At 48.0% G+C, this 19433-nt stretch overlaps 1 protein-coding gene across 2 annotated transcripts in view; it reads left to right on the forward strand.

Annotated features, from left to right (window-relative positions):
* The window catches only part of LOC142857882 (cytochrome P450 4F3), a 48485-nt gene extending 43545 nt beyond the window's left edge, over window positions 1-4940 (forward strand). For both annotated transcript variants that reach the window (XM_075986957.1, XM_075986958.1), the window contains exons 7-12: window positions 1836-1902; window positions 2083-2212; window positions 3061-3194; window positions 3288-3352; window positions 4308-4390; window positions 4709-4940. In XM_075986957.1, coding sequence (XP_075843072.1) covers window positions 1836-1902; window positions 2083-2212; window positions 3061-3194; window positions 3288-3352; window positions 4308-4390; window positions 4709-4877 — 648 coding nt within the window. In that variant the 3' untranslated portion in view covers window positions 4878-4940. The remainder of the gene's footprint in view (window positions 1-1835; window positions 1903-2082; window positions 2213-3060; window positions 3195-3287; window positions 3353-4307; window positions 4391-4708) is intronic.
* The last annotated feature ends 14493 nt before the right edge of the window (window positions 4941-19433 follow it).

The following is a 19433-nucleotide window of genomic DNA, read 5'->3' on the forward strand; positions in this document are numbered from 1 at the left end:
TAGAGGGCAGTAGGCAGTTTGAGGATAGGGGGAACACGCCATACATCAGTGGCTTTAGAGATGACAACACAGGGACTTCTATAGCTGAAGCTCTGGGGACCTTTAAGTTTTAGAGGAGAAGTTAGTGTCATTGAGCAGTAGGCACATCTTCTTATGACTGCCCAGGAGCAGAACAGTCCGTTCGGCAATAACAGCAGCTAGGATGACAGACGTCAAAGCTCCCCATTCCCAGGGTCTCCTTCATGGGCCTACAAAATACTTTTACCTGTATATGTAGCATTAAAAGAAAACTTTGTGCATATGTTCCCGTATTGTGTAGGTCTGTGCTCATGTGTGTATGTTTTCGCAAAGAACAGAGGTTGGCATTGAGTGTCTTCCTAGATTGCTCTCCATCTTGCTGTATTTTAAAAATGGTTTTAGGTTTATTTATTATATTTTACATGTATGAATGTTCTGTCTGCATATATGTGCCTGGTGCCCAAGGGAGTGAGAAGATGGCTTCAGATCTCCTTGACCTGGAGTTATAGTTGTGAGGCACCTTGTGGGTGCTGGAGATTGAACCAGGGTCTTCTATAAGAGCAGCCAGTGCTCTTAACCACTGAGCCATTTCTCCAGCCCCTCCACCTTGCTTTATTTATTACATTTGATTGGTTGATTGATTGATTGATTGATTGATTGATTGATATGTGTGGGGCATGTGTGTGCTCCCAGGTCATAGAACAACTTGGGAGCTGGTTATCTCCTTCCACTATGTAGTAGCATCCTTGACTTCAAACTCCTGTCAAACTCATGTCTTCAGACTTGAAGGTGAGTGCCTTTACCTGCTGAGCCATCGCACCAGGTCACTGAGACAGGATCTGTCACTGAACCTGGAGCTCAGCGATCAGCAGCACTGGGTAGTTAAGAGCTCCGGGAACCCGCTTATCTCACCTGTCCAGGTGCAGCATGCCTGGCTTTTATGTGGGTGCTGGGACTCTGAACTCAGGTCCTTGCAAGTGCTTTACCGACTGGAGCCACTTCCCACCCCTGGGGCGGTCACAGCTATTCAAGCAGCACGGGTTGAATGCTATAAGGGTTGAGGCTTCCTCAGGACAGCTGTCACATCTGTGTCTGCTTCCCTGTGAAGAGGAAGGATGAGGAATGGCGGCAGGAATGAGGAAAGAGGAAGGGAGAGAGCGAACTGTGCTCTGAAAGGTGAACTGGGTTTACTTACTGACATCTACAGGCATGCAAGCCAACTATTATCTCCCGGGAGATAAGACACTTGGGTTTCTATTTTAATAGCATTTTAAAATCACGCTATTTATTTGTTCATTTATTATTTGTTTGTTTGTTTGTTTATTGTGTGTGTCTCTGTGTGTGGGTGCTTATGCCTCAGTAAACACAGGGGCCAGAGGACCACTTCAGGGAATAGATTTTCTCCTTGCATGTGGATCTCAGATTAACCTCAACTCATCAGGCTTGTGACAAGAGCCTTCCTCTGCAGAGCGATCTCTCTGGCCTTCTCCTAGACACACATGGGAGCATGCTCTTTGGCAGCTGCTCTGCGTCTCTCTTCAAAGGCAATCCACATTCAACTTCTGTATCCCAGGGTGCCACTCCCTTCTCCAGACACTTGTAGTGCAGGATCAAGAACATTGATGAGTTTCTGCTTCCCCCAGAGGCCAGCATCCATGACATCATTGGCATGGGGACTCTGGTGACGGTGATTAACACAAGGACAGAGTTGTGGTTGATTGGGTATCGTGATGGACCAGGGGTCTTCAGAGACTGTCCCAGGTTAGACACAGGAGTCCTTCAAACTGGTGCCATTTGGTGTCTTGCTTCGTCTTCAGGATGAGCATGGAAAGGCACTGTCTGATGAGGACATCCGAGCAGAGGCCAACACCTTCATGTTTGGAGGTGAGCCTTCTGTGAACTGCTGCAGAGAGGGAAGGGGTCTGTCTGGGCATCCTGGTGACATGGCAGGCAGACCCTGGATCCCTCTGTTCCTTCCCCTTCCCTATCCTTCCGGGGACTGAGCCACCTATGTGGTAATACTGAAGTAGCCCACAGACCCCAGGCTGCCTGTCTGCCCCTCAGGCCATGATACCACGGCTAGCGGGCTCTCCTGGGTCCTGTACAACTTGGCAAGGCACCCAGAATACCAGAAGCGATGCCGGCAGGAGGTGCGGGAGCTCCTGAGGGACCGTGAACCTGAGGAGATTGAATGGTAAGTGCAGGTCCTGGGGTGTCTCTGAGCCCCTCTCTTCGGCTCCTTTCTCTAGAGAAAAGACAAGAAGTGAGAGGAAAAGAGGAGGCTTTTACATAGGAGAGAGGGACTTTAAAAGATGGAGGGGAAGGGGAAGGAAAAGGAATGAGGGAGTGGGAGACAGAAAGCTGTGTGTGTGCATGCATGTGTGTGTATGTGCATGTGAGGGCAGTGCTTGCAGAAGCCAGAAGAGTGTGTCAGAGTCTCTGGAGCTGGAGTTGCGCAGCAATTGAGAGCTGTCTGATGTAGGTGCTGAGGACTGAAGTCGGGTCCTCTTAACTGCCGAGCATCTCTCTGCCCATTTGTTGATTTTTTTTTTATACTGTTGTTATTAGATGTTGAGGCCTCTCAGGAAAAGATTCTAAAGCTACCTGACTAAACTTTCTTTGTACTTCCCTAATTCTTTGATTTAAAAATCTTTTGATTACTTAAAAGTTAATTGCTAATAAACACACAATTAAACTAACTAATCAGTAAGTTAACCAACTGTTAATTAGTAGTCAATGTATTTTGAGATGGAGTGTCACTGAGTACCATAGGCTGCTCTGAAGTTCATAATCCTCCTGTCTCAGCCTTCCACTGTTGGGATTTTTTTTTTGTTCTCGTTTTTAAAAATTACGCTGTTGGGGACTGAACTCAAGTGTTCAGACTTGTTGGCAGGTGCTTTTACTCACCGAGCTGTCTACTCGGCCTGTGCTTTCACAACGCTCAAGATTATTTTATTATAGGGAGAAAGGTTTCACTGGGTCACAGAGGAGCTGAGGGCTCTCACTTTGACCTGATTACCTGCTGGCTGGGGTTCTTTTCAGGAACGACCTGGTGCAGCTGCCCTTCCTCACCATGTGCATCAAGGAGAGTCTGCGGTTGCATCCCCCGGTCACTGCTATCTCCCGCTGCTGCACTCAGGACATTGTGCTCCCAGATGGTCGGGTCATCCCCAAAGGTGCCCATAGCATCGGGGAGGAGAGGGAGGGTCCTGGGCAGACAGTGGGTCCAGCGCGCTCAGTTTGTCTTGACTGCTTCACTTCCTCCGCAGGTGTCATCTGCAGAATAAGTATTTTCGGCACCCATCACAATCCAACTGTGTGGCCTGACCCCGAGGTTCTGTCCCTTTATTCTCCTATGTTGTAAGCTGCGGTTCTAGAGGAGAAGGCGTGTGTGTGTGTGTGTGTGTGTGTGTGTGTGTGTGTGTGTAGCGCAGGCTGTCCCTGACCTCAAGCTGTAGCCGATGACGTAAAACTTCTGATCCATCTGCTTCCACCTCTTGAGTGTTGGGATGACAGGTTTCCGGCACTGTGCCTGGTTTATATGGTGCTGGAGATGGGATCCAGGGCTTTCTGCCCGCTAGGCAAGTGCTCTATGTACTCAGCTACCTCCCCAACCCTAACCATAGGTCATACGAAGCAGGGTCTTGGGGATCACAGGCTAACCTGGAAAGCCTACATAGCCAAGATTGGCACCGAACCACTGATCCTCCTGCCTCCACCTCTGGGGTGCTGAGATGACAGGTTTTCACCCATTCAGTTTTATGCTTGTAGAAGGAGCGGCAGGCTGCATTCCTGCCCAGCTCCCACACAGCTAGCTTTACCCAAAATAATTACATGGAAACTGTATTCTTTTAAACACTGCTTGGCCCATTAGCTCTAGCCTCTTATTGGCTAACTCTCATATCTTGATTAACCCATATTTAGTAATCTGTGTAGCACCACGAGGTAGTGGCTTACCAGGAAAGATCTTAACCTGTGTCCGTTTCAGAGAGGAGAGGCATGGCGACTGCCTCACTTCCCTTCTTCCCAGCATTCTGTTCGGTCTACTCCACCTATCTAAATTCTACCCTATCAGGCCAAGCAGTTTTCTTTATTAATTAACCAATGAAAGTAACAGATAGAAAGAAGACACTCCCACATTATATGCTGGTGTGGAAATGGAATCCAGGGCTTCCAACTGCTCCTAGCCGGAGGCAGAGACATCAGTTCTTACCTTCCACGCGGAGGACTCTGCTCCTGGTTGTGGTGGCAGAAGGCACTCACCCACCGGATCTTTGTATCTCCTGCAGGTCTATAACCCCTTCCGATTTGATGCAGAAAGCTCCAAGGGTAGGCCATCCCTGGCTTTTATTCCCTTCTCTGCTGGGCCCAGGTGAGGCCAGGAGTGAGGGGGCGGGGTCTGGGGCTGATAAGCAGAAGGAGTTTGGGTGGTATGGGGGTGGGGGGCGTTAGCATCTCCCTCCTGCCCCTTTGCACAGGAATTGTGCAAAGGTTTGGGGAACCAGGGAAGGGAAGGTGAAGATCCCCTCTCCGTGCTCAGAGTCCTTCCCTAGACCGTTTGGTTACTGGTCTGGATCAGGCTCCAAGCATACGGATACTCATGCATTGCTCCGGGGCCAGGTTCTAGTGCTGGGTTGGTTCGGGGTGGGGTCTAGAACATAATCAGAGTTCCCACCCTGCCCTCCCACAGGAACTGCATCGGGCAGACTTTTGCCTTGAGCGAGATAAAGGTGGCCCTGGCGCTGACCCTGCTGCGCTTCCGCATCCTGCCGGACGACAAAGAGCCACGCAGGAAGCCGGAGCTGATACTGCGCGCAGAGGGCGGGCTATGGCTGCGGGTGGAGCCGCTGAGCACATAGTGACCCCACACCTGGCCTCGGACCACCCCCCTCCCGCGAGCATTTCCAGCAATAAAAATCTTTGTCACCGGTGTCTGAGCCTGGCCAAACATCAGCAGGGAGGCTTCCATGAGCCACAGGCAGCCATGGAAGGTGTTTGAGCAGTAGAGGGACAGGTCGGATTTAGGGGACAGGAAGATGAATATTGTTATGAAAAATTTCTGCACCCCAATAAGCCTCTCTGCCGACACAATAATCAGAATCAGACCAAATCAAACCGAATTAGAAAAAGTCCAGGTTTGATGGATATAAGGACTCCCGGATGACTTTCCAGCCTCCCAGAGAGCAGAAGGGAAAGGAAGATGAACAGAAAACCAGGTGTTTGGGCTCTAGGGAAGGGTACAGTTTAAATACCCTGTGATAACCGTCTTCAATATCTCCAGAAAGGGATCACCATTTGGTGGGCTTTCGGGGGGGGGGGGGGGCAGAGTATGGACTGAGACAATTTCCAGGGGAGGGGATTTGGGGTGGAACTTCCACATAAACATTCCAGACTCTTTGGATATATGGATGCCAAGGACTGAGGAGGCAAAGCCCTGGGCACACTTGAGGTGAAACGATCCTCCATGGTGACGGTAGGTGGCACTATTACCGAGTTTGGGTTCTGGGTTGAACAAAAAGAAAGAAGCAAACCTTTGGTGAGGGCTGACAGGTTAAGGTCACAGGCTTTGCTTAAAGGACTGGGGTTCAGCTCCCAGCATCCACATGGGGGCTCACAACCGTCTGTAACTCCAATTCCAGGGGATCCCACGTCTTCTGGCTTCCACAGGTGCCAGGCATGCATGCATGAAGGGCAGACAAAATAGCCATATACTTTAAATAAAATAATGGTTTTTGTTTGTTTGTTTTTTCAATTTTTTGAGACAGGGTTTCTCTGTGTAGCCCTAGCTGTCCTTGAACTCACAGAGACCTGCCTCCTGAGTGCTGGAAATGATTTGGTGGCAGGGGCATGAGGTAGCTGGCCACATGGTGCTCAACTCACGTGCTCCTTTTTTGTGTGTTTAAGATTGATTTTATTTGCAGGGCAGTGGTGCCAAACCATTCCCACCGTGTCGGACTGCGACTTGAGCTGAGAACCAGAATTAACCTTCTCTGTTTTCGTTAATTTTCTATCGCTGTGAAGAGACACAGTGACGGGGAACTGTACAGAGTCTATAATTCTATACTGTATTATAGTGTGCTGTAGAAGAAAGTGTTTACTGAGAGCCTACAGTTCCAGGGGGTGAACCCCTGACTCTCATGGCAGGGAGCACGGTGGCAGCAGGCAGGCATGGTGCCGGAGCAGTAGCTGAGACCTTACGTTTCATCCACAAGCATGAGGTAAAAACAGCTAACCGGGAATGGCCTGAGCTTTTGAAACCTCAAAGTCCCCTGGCTCAGTGACACACCTCTTCCCACAAGGCCACTGTATTAGTAAGGATTCTTCAGAGAAACACAGCTTATAGACTGAATGTCTATAAACAGGACCTAGTAGAGTGGCTCGCAGGCTGTGGCCCGAGTGTTCTAACAAGGACTGTCTAACAAAGGAAAGGCCCGGGATCCAATAGTTGTTTGGCTTATAAGGTAGGATTGTCTCAGCTGGTTTTTAGTATATGCCAGAATCTTGAAGAAGCAAACCACAGTGCAGCCCCTCACGGTTCCATTGGTGGCTTCTTCTGCCTTCTGAGACCCCCCTGTTTGTTCCGTGGAGCCTCTGATGCTACATGCTGGCCAAGAGAGACAGGCTTAGCCCTCACTGTCAGCCCAGGGCTGTCACAGATGTCAGGAGGTGCATCCTCTCCTCCCCAGCTTTGCTCCAGTCTTCATGTCTATTACAGAACACCTGCAGCATTTGGGGGGTAGCATGGAGGAGGTCAGGGATATTCCATTTGACTCCTGAGATTTAAAGCTGAACCCCGGGAAGAAAAAAAAATCCCCTTCGAAGAGCGCTTGAATGCTCCACTGTGTGACTGGGCAGGTCAGCCCCTCTCTCTGTCCTTCAGCTTCCTCATCATATATAACGGGGAGCGATCCGACACAACTCTAAGGAGCGAGCATAAGGGATTTGGGGTTGTGCCTGGTACATAATAAGAGCCTCGGTGGGAATCACAAGCTTCTCTGGGCACCGTTAATTCATTTTTTACACTCCAAGGCAGGTGATCTAGTATGTGTGCTTGTTGCAGCAGCTCTGCCTACCTTGGTGGCTCTGCATATATTTACAAAACAGGTTGAAAATCAGTTTATTGCTATTATTATTTTTCATATGTTTATTATTCATTTTGGGAATGACCATTTAAATGTTTGATATATACAATTGTTTTGTAATATAAAATATTCTGTACATTCATTCTCATATATTATACACTATAAATACATAAGGCATTATAATTTAGTATATGTCATATAGGAATTAGAATAACAAAAAGCCTGTTACTAAAATTTCACAAAAATAAGAAGATAGTATATTAAAATAGTAATAATATTTATGAGAGTCATCACCTAAAATCATAGGTTACTTATATCTCATAACAATGTATTTATAAAATAGATCTTTTCATACATGTTCCCATTACAGTCTCTCCTGCCCCAACTCCTCCCAGTTCCTCCCCACCTCCTCTTCCATCCAGACCTACTCTCTTTCTGTCTCACTAGAAAACAACTTCTAAGGGATAACATAAGATAAAATGAAATGTAATGAGAATAGGAGCAAACAAGCGGCGGGGAAAGAGCCCGAGAGAGCGCAGCAGAGCAGGTGTAAACCCAGAGTCCCATAAAACACAACATCAGAAGCAAACGCTTGTGCAAAACCTGTAGGGTGACAAATAAATACAAATAAAATAAAATACAAGAAAAAAAAAAGTCCTGACATGACATTAAGAGACACGGAACTCCTGCAGAAGTGTTGAGCTCTTCTGTTGGCCGGCGCGGGCTGGTCATGCAGCCTGCCCTTTACAGTACTTTGTTTCTCCAGTGAGACACCCTCGGAGAATACAAAGTCTTCATTTGCCAGTGTCAGCGTCTGGGTTAGGCCGGGGGCCAAGTCTGCTTCTCCTTCCGGCTCTAGGATCCCCTCTGGCGCAGACCGGAGCAGGTCGTGAGTGCGTGCTGCCTCGGTCTCCATGAGTCCCTATGTACAGCTGCTGTGCTAGATGATGGGCCTTATTTCCTTGGTGTCCTCCATGCCTTCTGGATCCTTTTCTTTTTTGGTTTTTCAAGACAGGGCTTCTCTGTGTAGCTTTGGAGCCTGTGCTGGAACTCACTCTGTAGACCAGGCTGGCCTTGAACTCAGAGATCAGCCTGCCTCTGCCTACCGCCTACCGACTAGGATTAAAGGCGTGCGCCACCACCGGCATCCCTTCTGGATCTTACATTCTTCCTGCCTCCTCTTCTTCAGGGTTCCCTGAGCTCTGAGGGGAGGGATTTGGTGGAGACATCCCTCTTAGGGCTAAGAGTGCCAAGGTCTCTGATTCTCTGCATACCGTCTGGCTCTGAATCTCTGTATTTGTTCCCATCTGTCTCAGGAGAAAGCTCCTCAGAAGGCAGCTGAGGAAGGCACTGGTCTATGAGAGCGGCAGAGTCCCTTCACTGCTATGTTCCTTTTGTAGAGCAGGAGTATTTGGTTTTACCCAAGGTTCCCAAGGGTTATGTAGTCTCTGGTCCTCGCTCACTCAAGCAGTGTTGGGCCTTACATCAAATCAAATGTTAGGTGGTTACTCCCTCAAGCTTTGTGACACCATTGTCCTAGCATATCTTGCAGGCAGGACACCATTGTAGATGACTGGGTCAGTGTTTATATTTCTCCTTTGGTCACTTTCAGAGTACCTTCTAGTACCAAGAACACTAGACAGTAGGGATGAAGGCCCTGGGAAGGCACCAGTTTGACTTCATATTCAATGAGTTGTGTAGGTATTATTTTTAGCAATAGGGCCTTGCCACCAATTTGGCCTTGCCATCAATTTGCTAGCATCATCATTATTGTTGTTATTATTATTTTGTATATATGTAAATGTATGCACTCTTTCTCTTTCTCTCTCTCTGTGCATGCGTGCGTGCCTGTGTGTGTGTGTGTGTGTGTGTGTGTGTGTGTGTGTGTGTGAGTGTGTGTGCCCACATATGTGCAGTGCCTAAAGAGGCCAGAAGAGTATGTCAGATTCCCTTGAGCTGGAGTTACAGATGGTTGTGAGCTGCGGTGGGTGTTGGGAGCCAAACTTAGGTCTTCCAGAAGAGTAGTAAGTGCTCCTAACCACTGAGCCACTTTTCCAGATCCCCGGCCAACCTTTTATTGTTTCTGGGTTTTGTTTTTGTTTTTTGTTTTTTTGGTTTTGTTTTGTTTTGTTTTGAGAAAGGGTTTCTCTGTGTATGTTTGGTTGTCTGGAACTCACTTTGTAGACCAGGCTGGCCTCCAACTCACAGAGATCCACCTGTCTCTGCCTTTCCAGTGCTGGGATTAAAGGCTAGCACCACCACTCCCCGCCCAACCTTGTTTTATAAGATGTATTTCTTCCTGAACTTGGACCTTACCATTACGGCAGGTTTCCCGGCCAGCGTGTAATCAGCATGGCAGAAATGACTATATTCTAAAGAGACTCTTTGGTTATGACTGTTAGAAATGGCCACCAAGAAACTGTAATTTCCCAGGACCTCATGCTGGTATGAGGACAGCCTGGGCAGCCAGAGGGGGTGTTCTCTCCTGGAGCAATTTCCAACCTTCCAAAGGTTGGCAGTGGTGGCTGGAACCTCACCTTGTCCAGGATGGCTCAGATGCCTACAGAAATGCCCCCTCTCTACAGTTTAACTTCACTCCAAGACCCTGAAGGTGGATTTGGGGGAGTTGCTGGGTCTCTTTGCTCCTCTTCCCAAAGTGACCACATTGACCAAATCTCCTTTTTCTGCTTTTTATTGTTAATTTGACTTTTCCAGTTGGCTTATAGAGGATGGTGACTGAGCCTGGCTTCTTGGGACAAAAGCCATGGCCCCAAGTTCTACATTAAGTGAGCCTCAGAGATGTGTTTGTTTCTCCTGCCCAGGGCTGGGATGACAAGCCACCGCTCCGGCTTGTTTCCTGTGGGTTCTGGGAATCTCACAGTCTCATCACTGACTGAACTCTCTCCTCAGACCGCTTCCTTCCTGACAGCCTCACGGTCTTCTTGCCTCGGGGCCTTGGCATTTGCTGCCCCCCCCCCCCACAGCATGTTGTACTTGTAGCTCTTTGAGACAGGGTCTCCGAAGCCCTGACCTCTGTCTCTACCTCCCAAGGACTGGGAAGACAAGTATGCTTCCCTAAGCCCCATTTATGAAGTGTTGGGGATTGAACCCAGAGCTTGCTTTCTTTCTTTCTTTCTTTTTTTTTTTTTTTGTTTTGTTTTTCATTTTTCGAGACTGGGTTTCTCTGTAGCTTTGGAGCCTGTCCTGGAACTAAACCAGACTAGCCCCAAAGATCCATCTGCTTCTGTCTCCCGAGTTCTGGGATTAAAGGTGTGCACCACCACCGCTCGACTCAACCCAGAGCTTTCTGCATGCTAAGTGAGCACTCTACCATCCGAGCTACAAGCACCCTATTAACTGAGCCCCAGCCCCAGTCACTAAAATCCATTCTGGGTCTTGCATTTTGGTGCTCAGCAGATTTACCTCCTCTAATCAAGATGCAAGCTCCATGAGAAACTTCCCTGTCTCCTTCATCTTGTTCTGTTCCCAGTTGTGGCCAGATCTACAGTAATGCTCAGGCCTTATGGTCATCAGTACTCAATCCCTGCAGCAGGGTCCTCTACTCAAAAGGAATTGCTGTTTGGCAGTCTGTTCAGGCCCTGGTACTGACTGGGCTGTTCTCAGCCTTGGATGGAGAACCTGCATTTTACAATGAGCAGTCAATGGAGAGATGGACAACTCATCAAAGTGAGGCTGAGAATGAGTGCTCCCCCCAGACAGGACGTCTGCACTAAGCCTCCCCCTTCACCCCAGTGCTGAGGCTGAGAATGAGTGCTCCCCCCAGACAGGACGTCTGCACTAAGCCTCCCCCTTCACCCCAGTGCTGAGGCTGAGAATGAGTGCTCCCCCCAGACAGGACGTCTGCACTAAGCCTCCCCCTTCACCCCAGTGCTGAGGCTGAGAATGAGTGCTCCCCCCAGACAGGACGTCTGCACTAAGCCTCCCCTTTCACCCCAGTGCTGAGGCTGAGAATGAGTGCTCCCCCCAGACAGGACGTCGGCACTAAACCTCCCCCTTGCCCAAGTCTCAGGGCACGTCTCAGAAGGGGTAAGAACTAGAGGGTGGAGAGGAAAATTGTGAAATGCCAGCTTCTGGACAGGATTTGGCCGTCAAGCTTATGTTGTTGCCTGTACATGATCAAGCCAGTCAAAATCCCCTCAGACATGGGGGGTGTGAGGGTCTCCAGGCCCCACCCCTCATTGAGGAGCTGCTGGCACTGGAGAGTTACTGGGGAGGATGCGGTCACTGGCACATTTCCCATGATCTAGTGGATATCCACATACCCACGCATGTATGCGCAGCACTAACTGTACTTGGGTAAATAGGGAAGGGAGGTGTTCCAGGAATGGGGGGATTGGAGGGGGGTGAGAGGAGCGGTACATGCGTCATTTCATTGTGTACATGTGTGAAATTCTCAAAAATAAAGGAAATAGTTAAAAAGTGTTGTAACTCTGCTGTTAGGGAAACCGAGCCGTGTTGGGAGAATGAAACCTCCATGGCTCACCACTTACCAGGGACTGACAGTGTCAGCCTCCATAGCTTCCGGGGAAACACACTATTGTGTGATTCCAACAATGACCACTAGAGGGCCAATGTGCTGTCCCGTTCCTCCTAGGGAATCCAACCCCGGATTTTCAGTTATCTATACTTTATAGTATCTGAAATACTCTATAGTATATGAACACATTTTGTTTATAATTTTCCTTGAATTAATCACTTAATTTATTTATCTCTGTGTGTGTGCGTGCATGGCATGGGTTGAGTGTGGGGTTTTGAGAACAACTTGCTGGAGTTGGTTCTCTCCTTTCACCACAGGAGTCCTGGGGATAGAACTTAGGTCATCAGGCTTAGCAGCAATGCCTTTATCCCTCGAACCGTCTTTTGGGCCCCACCTTGTTTTTTGAGCCTGAATCTGTCCCTAGGACCTGGGACTCACTGATTAGTTTGGCCTGATGGCAAGCCTCAAGGTTCATTCAGTATCTGTCTCTCCAGCAGTGGGATTCTAAGTGTGCACCACCATGCCAGCTTTTATATGGGCTCTGAAGATGAAGGTCAGGTCCCCATGTTTGGTGGGCAAGCACTTTAGGCAGTGTGGCCTCCCCAGTCCCAATTTTCTTTTCTTTCCATCTCTTGGTATTGGAGTGAAAACAGCAGAGAATAGTGGGGGAATGTTGGGGTGTCAGAAAGGACCCGTGCTAGCCCTATAGGATTGTAAGGTTTGTGTGGCATAGGCACATGCTCTTGCCTGGTGTGTGCATGGAGGACAGAAAAGAGCCTTCATGCCCTTTATCACTCTCTGATTTATTCTCATTGAATCTGGACCTCATATTTTTGGGGCTAAATTGGGAGCCAGCAAGCCGCAGCAATCCTCTTGTCTCTGCCCAGTGGGGCATGCTGGCTGGTTACAGGCCCTGAGGCTTGTGTTGCAAGTGCTCTTAGCCACCAGCCTGCCCTTCAGCCCTCTGTTTGGCTTATATGAGTTTCCAGCCTCCTGTCAATCATATATAACACAGGTCCTATCTCAGACACTGTTGTTGTTGTTGTTGTTTACTCCCTAAATACAAGCATGATACCATGTATGTCTTTGATACCTTGGAAGAACGACTCACAGAATTCAGTAGTAAATATCCATCCCTGCCGGGCGGTGATAACACACATCTTTAATCCCAGCACTTGGGAGGCAGGTGGATCTCTGTGAGTTCGAAGCCAGTCTGGTCTACAAGAGCTGGTTCCAGGACAGCTAGTATTGTTACACAGAGAAACCATCTCTCTCTCTCTCTCTCTCTCTCTCTCTCTCTCTCTCTCTCTCTGTGTGTGTGTGTGTGTGGTGTGTGTGTGTGTGTGTGTGTATGTGTGTGTGTGTGGTGTGTGTGTGTGTGTATGTGTGTATGTGTGTGTGTATGTGTGTGTGTGTGTGTGTGTGTGTCCATGCCATGCAGAGGTCAGATGACAGCTTGTGGGAGCTGGTTCTCTCCTTCCACCATGTGGGTCCCCAGGATCTAGGCCACCAGACTTGTGGGCAAGCACCTTTACCCACTGTCTTAGTTAGTGTTCTGTTGCTGTGAAGACACCTCCCTCCCCCGCTCATACAATCTTTCCTCCCTCTCTTCAGCAGGACTCCTGGAGCTCAGTTCAGTGCTTGGTTGTAGATCTCTGCATCTGCTTCCATCAGTTACTGGATAAAGGCTTTCTGATAACAATTAGGATATTCACCAATCAGATTATAGAACGCCAGTTCAGGCACTCCGTCTGCTGTTGTTAGGAGTCTTAGCTGGAGTCATCCTTGTGGATTCCTAAGAGTTTCTCTGGCACCAGGTTTCTCCCTAACCCCAAAACTAAGCCCCCATGAAGTTATCTCATTATTCTCCCCTCAGCCCCACCCCTAACCTGTCCAACACAATTTCCCTATCTTTCACCCCTTATCCCCAGTTTACCCTGGAGATCTCATCTATTTTCCCATATCAGGGAAATCCATGCATCCCTCTTTGGGTCCTCCTGTTACCTAGATTCTCTGAGTCTGTGGCTTGCAGCATGGTTATCCTTTACTTTACAGCTAATATCCTCTTATGAGTAAGTACCTACCATGTTTGTCTTTCCGGGTTACATCACTAGGTACAATTTTTTTTCTAGTTCCATCCATTGGCCTGCAAGTTTCATTATGTCACTGTTTTTTACAGCTGAGTAATACTCAATTGTGTAAATGTACCACTTTTTTTTCCCATTGAGTTGAGGGGCATCCAGGTTGTTTCCGGGTTCTGGCTATTATGCATAACACTGCTAAGAACATAGTTTAGCAAGTGTCCATGTGGTGTGTTTGAGCATCCTTTGGGTATATGCCCAAGATTGGTATACCTGGACTTGAGGTAGATTGATTCCCAGTTTTCTGAGAAACCACCATGCTGATTTCCAAAGTGGCTGTACAAGTTTGCACTCCCACCAGCAGTGGAGGAGTGTTCCCCTTACTCCACATCCTCTACAACACAGGCTGTCATTAGTGTTTTTGATCTTAGTCATTCTGACAGGTATAAGATGGTATCTCAGAGATGTTTTGATTTGCATTTCCCTGATTGTGGGAAGTCCTTCTGTATATATGTTGCTTTTATTGGTTAATGAATAAAGCTTCTTTGGGCCTATATCAGGGTACAATATAGCCAGAGGGAAGTTTGCTATAGAGAGAGATTAGGCAGAGTCAGAGAGATGCCCTGTAGCCACTGGACGAGGAAGACGCCCACCCACTGGTACCGGTAAACCACAAGCCTTGTGCTAATACACAGAATAATAGAAATGGGTTAATTTAAGATCTAAGAACTAGCTAGAAATATGCTTAAGCTATTGGCCAACCAGTATTGTAATTAATACAGTTTCTGTGTGATTATTTCAGGTCTGGTGGCTGGGGATGAATGAGCAGTCTCCGTCAACAGATCAGTGCCTGCTTCCTTCAGTGGCTAAGTGTAGTCTCTCTGACTCTGCCTACTCTCTCTATATATCAGATTTCCCACCTGGCTATATTGTGCCCTACTGTAGGCCCAAAGCAGCTTTATTTATTAACCAATAAAAGCAACATAATACAGTTTCTGTGTGATTATTTGTCGATTGCCTTGGCGGGCTACTTAGTCTAGGGTTAGTAGCCCGCCTGGCGGTTCAGTTATTCCAGGGTCACGGAGAGGCACTACCTGGAAGATATGGGCTAGGAGACAGGAAGAAGGCTATGCAAAGTTTGTCAAAGCCTCCGTTTATTAGGGACGAGATACAACTTTTTATAGGGTAAGGAGTTGGGGGATGGGCACAGGGTTCTGGGCTCTTGCCGCGTGGTTCATGTTGGTCACATGGTCCTCGTTGGTCACGTAGGCAGGAGGTTATCTTCGGTCAAGTCACTGTAGGCCTGGAAGTTGACACACCTAGCTCCCTAGATAGTTTGGAATGTGGGGTGGGTTCCGCTAACAGATAGCTCTCATTAACAGCCAATTTGGGTGTGGGGTAGGCTCTGTCAATAGAACCATTCTTAACACAATTAGGGGTGTGGGGTTCTCTGCAGACTCCCCAGGGTGATGGTTCCTGTAATGATTTTAGGAGAAAATTGGCTCCTGACAATTATTTGGGGTCTGGGAGGCCAGGAACAAATGAGCAGTCTCTGCCTACAGAACGGTGCCCAACAAATGTTCCGGGCTGATGCCCACCACTCACTGGTCCAGATGTTTGTGTGCCCACTCGGAGTCAGGAGGAAAGTAGCTGAGACCATGGTGCGGCTCAGCGCCCCTGGGCAGGTGGTGGGATTGTGTCTACTAGGAGTGCACAGGCAGGAGAGTGTTGGATTCCTGCCACCTTACGCAAAGATATTTCCAGGCTGCAGTTTGCTGCATGGCAGATAAAAAGGGTTTATATGTTACACGGTGCTACCCAGAGTTGAGGTAGTGAGGATGGCTCCCACCTGGCATTCCCAGAGCTGGCAGTGAATTACCTCCACCATGTTAAAAGGCCTAGAGAGGCAGAGGCAGTATCTAGGGCAGTAGCGACCACATTGCTTACGAATTTAAAATGCTCTTTGTCAGAAATGGATTTCAGATACACAATAGGACAGATTCAGATATAAAAGACCTCTAGATGAGACCCCGTGTGTTTAAAAAATGTACATAGACTTGGGAGAGAGAAGAAAAAGAATATAGAGAATCATAAAGAGAAGTAGATTGTCAGGGTCCGGGACTAGCCCGGACCATAAATTATTTCTCGGACCAGAGGAGAGGTATGGGAATAAAGACGCAACTCAATAACTTTATCAGGAGGGAGTTTTCAGGGATCCCCCATGAAATCCTGAGTTCACATCCTGAAAATTTACCCCAATTTATTCTCCAAACAGCATTTATAACAAAACGTAACCTGAGAGGGAAATTCATTGGCATTCTGTTTCCAAGGTAGCCGGGAGAATGACTGGTCCTATCCACACCTTTGTATGCCCATTTTGTCACTGTCGGGGCCCGTGAGGGTCCAACATAAATTCTCTGATTTCCTAACCCGGCTGGAACGGAGTCGCGAGGAAAAAAAACAACACAGCTTACACTGTCATCATGGAAAAGGCCAGAATCTCTGTTTATTGTCCAAACATTTTACATACCCACACCAAATTGAGCGGGGAGGGGGGAAAACACATTACGCCATCACCTAGGCAACCAGGTGCCTGGGCTCAAGTCAAGTCCACAGCTAGCAGTCAGGTAAGCCCTGAATTAGCATCTCTATAAGACACCTTCCAAATTACAAAAGGAAGGAAGCATCAAACATCTGAACTCCTAAGTCATCAGCTTCAGTCAAACATCTCTTCTCAGGTAATCCACATTTTAACAAAGGAAGCTAGGAGCAGGCATCCTGGCCTTTGTTAAGGGCAGAGACAGCTTGTCTGCAGAGCTACATGATCAGCTCGGACCGGGCTAATGGCTTTTGTGCCATATCGAAATATGGGCCCACACGTCACAACTTCCTGTCTGTCTTCCTGCTCTGTCACGTAGACTGAAGAACACCTCTTTCCCAGGCAACCTCCCAAAATTACAAAGAAGGAGCAGGCGACATTAGCATATCCTGACCTTTGTTTAGGCTGGCATTAGTTTGTCTGGAAAGGCTTGGTGACCACCTTCTGTGTGGCAGGAGCAAACTGTGGCCTGAAATTCTGGCCACCATACAATGTAGAAATGTGGGCCTGTATAATATCTACAGTAGATAGTTTTAAAAAATAAAACAAAGTCTTTAAAGAGACAGAGTACAGACAGTCATAAATTAAAGGAGTAAAGAAAATAAGCCATGTAAAGACAGAAAATACACAAAGAGTCTGGGTTATGTATACTATTTTTTTCTTTGAATTTTTTTGACTGTGAATAAGCTCAGTACAGAGAGACATTTCATTGTATGGGCTGCTAAGCTAAACCAATATATGTGTGTGTGTGTGTGTGTGTGTGTGTGTGTGTGTGTGTGTGTATTTTAAAGGTCTCTTGACTTCAAAATTTGGGTGTAAAGATATGTTGCTTTGGAAAAGCAACTCTTACACAAGAAAGCATTAATAGGGGCTGGCTTACAGTCTTAGACGTTTAGTCCATTGCCATCCTGGTCGGGAGCACAGTGGCAAACATGGCGTTGGAGTAGCAGCTGAGAGCTACAGTCTGATCCACAGGTAGAGAGATGGGGGGGGGGGGCTGGGCCTGACTTGACCTTTTGAAACCTCAAAGCGCACCTCCAATGACACACATCTTCCTCCAGCAAGGCCACACCTCCTAATCTTTAAATGCTTTTAGACAGTTCCACTCCCTCATGACCAAGCATTCAAGTATGTGAGCCTATGGGGCCATTCTGATTCAAACCACCTGCGCTGGCTAGTTTTATATCAATTCAATACAAGCTAAAGTCACCTGAGAGGAGGGAAAATGCCTCCATAAGATCAGGCTGTACCGAACTCCAGTCAAAGAGAGGGAGGAGGAAATACATGAACAAGGGAGGTCAAGATCATGATGGAGAAATCTACAGACAGCTGAACCAAGCTCGTGGAAACTCATGAGCTCCCTACAGACAGCTGTGGAGCCTCCAAGGGTCTGAATCAGGCCCTCCGTATGCAGGAGTCACTTGTGAAGCTTGGGCTACCCGAGGGCCTCTTGCAGTAGAACCAGGATCTACCCCTGGTGCAGGAGTTACCTTGTTAGCGCCTATTCCCTTTGAGGGGATGCCACACTCAGCCTTAATACCCTGCCCCAAATTAATAATGCCAAACTGTGTTGACTCCCCATGGGAGCCCTTACCTGTTGGAAGGAGTGGATGGGGGGGTGGGCTGGGAGGGAGGCAACGGGGGCAGAGAAAGGGTAGGAGGGAGAACCTTGGTTGGAATGTAAAATGAGTTTAAAAATTAATAAATAAATGTTTTTTAAAAAGATCGGGCTGTAAGCAAGTCTGTAGAGTATTTTCTTAGCTAGTAGATAGTAAAAGACCCTACAGACCCCCTCCTCAAAACCCGCAGCTAGCATGCTCCCGGGGGAACGTCCTGTTTGCTTAAGAACATCCCATGTGCTTGAGAGAGCAGGATGTCTATGAGATAGGAAGACTGCAAGGCAGGATGTCAATAAGATAGGACATCAACAAAGCAGGTTGACTGCAAAACAGGATATCTATAAGACAGGAACAGGATGACTGTTGCCAGACATCCATGCTGAGAGAGGAAACCATTCATGCCCCCACCTCATTCCGATAACCACGCTTTTGCTTCTGTAAACTTGCTTTTGCTCTCCCCTATAAAAAGCCCGCCCTCCAGTTGGCAGGTGCACAAGTCTTCCGAGAGATCTTGCTGCCCACAGGTACCTGTGTCTACTCAATAAACCTCTTGCGATTTGCATCTGTGCGGTCTCGGCCTGTTTCTTGGTGTTGGGGAGGTCTCCTCCCAAAAAAAGGTCCTCGTCAAGGGTCTTTCAATAGGGGAGGGCCCAGCTCACTGTGGGTGGTTCCATCCCTGGGCTGGTGGTTCTGGGTTCTGTAAGAAAGCAGGCAGAGCAAGCCAAGCAGAGCAAGCTGGTTAGCTGCACTCCTCCATAGCCTCTGCATCAGCTCCTGCCTCCAGGTTCCTGCCCTGTAAGAGTTTCTGTCTTGACCTCCTTCAGTGTTAAAGAGTGGTTTGGAAGTGTTAGCCAAATAAACCCTTTCCTCCCCAAGTTGCTTTCTGTCATGGTGTTTTTATTGCAGCAATAGAAACCCAAACTAAGACAGCACCACACCCACTGAACCTCAGCATCTCATTAGCCCGTGCTCAGCATTTTGTGTGGACTCTGGAGAGCAAACTCAGTTCCCAAGCACCAGTCAACTGAGCCATCTCCCTAGCCCTGTGCAGCAAGTCTTCAGCATTCTAATTCAATAGGAAGCCAGAATAGCATGGAGGGAGGTGTGGCTAAGAGCTGGCCCCAGTCTGTTAGGGAAAGAGAGGGTCTGTCTCTCTGAGGAGGGGCCTGGCTCAGTCTCCCCAGGGCAAAAGAGACAGAAACCCCAAGACAGGACCTCATCTTCTCAGCCAGGTGGTGTTCCCTGCAGTCATTCTTTCTCAGGGTTGTCACCCCAGCTTGGTTCTCTTCAGGTAAAAAGACCTGGTCACTGCACAACCATCTCCAGCCTGCAGAGGGGGTTCTGTAGGAAGATGACAAGGCTGGAGCAGAACGGACTCGCTGGTCTGTGTCCCTGAGGTCAGACAACAGAGTTGGGTATCTGTCCTTGCTCCCTATCTTGAGACAGTGTCTCATTTTTTCTTTATTTGTGTGTACAGTAGGTGACCTGGTATTCTCCTATGTCATCCTCCTGTATGACCGTGAGAGGCTGAGATTA

Source organism: Microtus pennsylvanicus, chromosome 9 (genome assembly GCF_037038515.1).
Source record: "Microtus pennsylvanicus isolate mMicPen1 chromosome 9, mMicPen1.hap1, whole genome shotgun sequence".
Lineage (NCBI taxonomy): Eukaryota > Metazoa > Chordata > Mammalia > Rodentia > Cricetidae > Microtus > Microtus pennsylvanicus.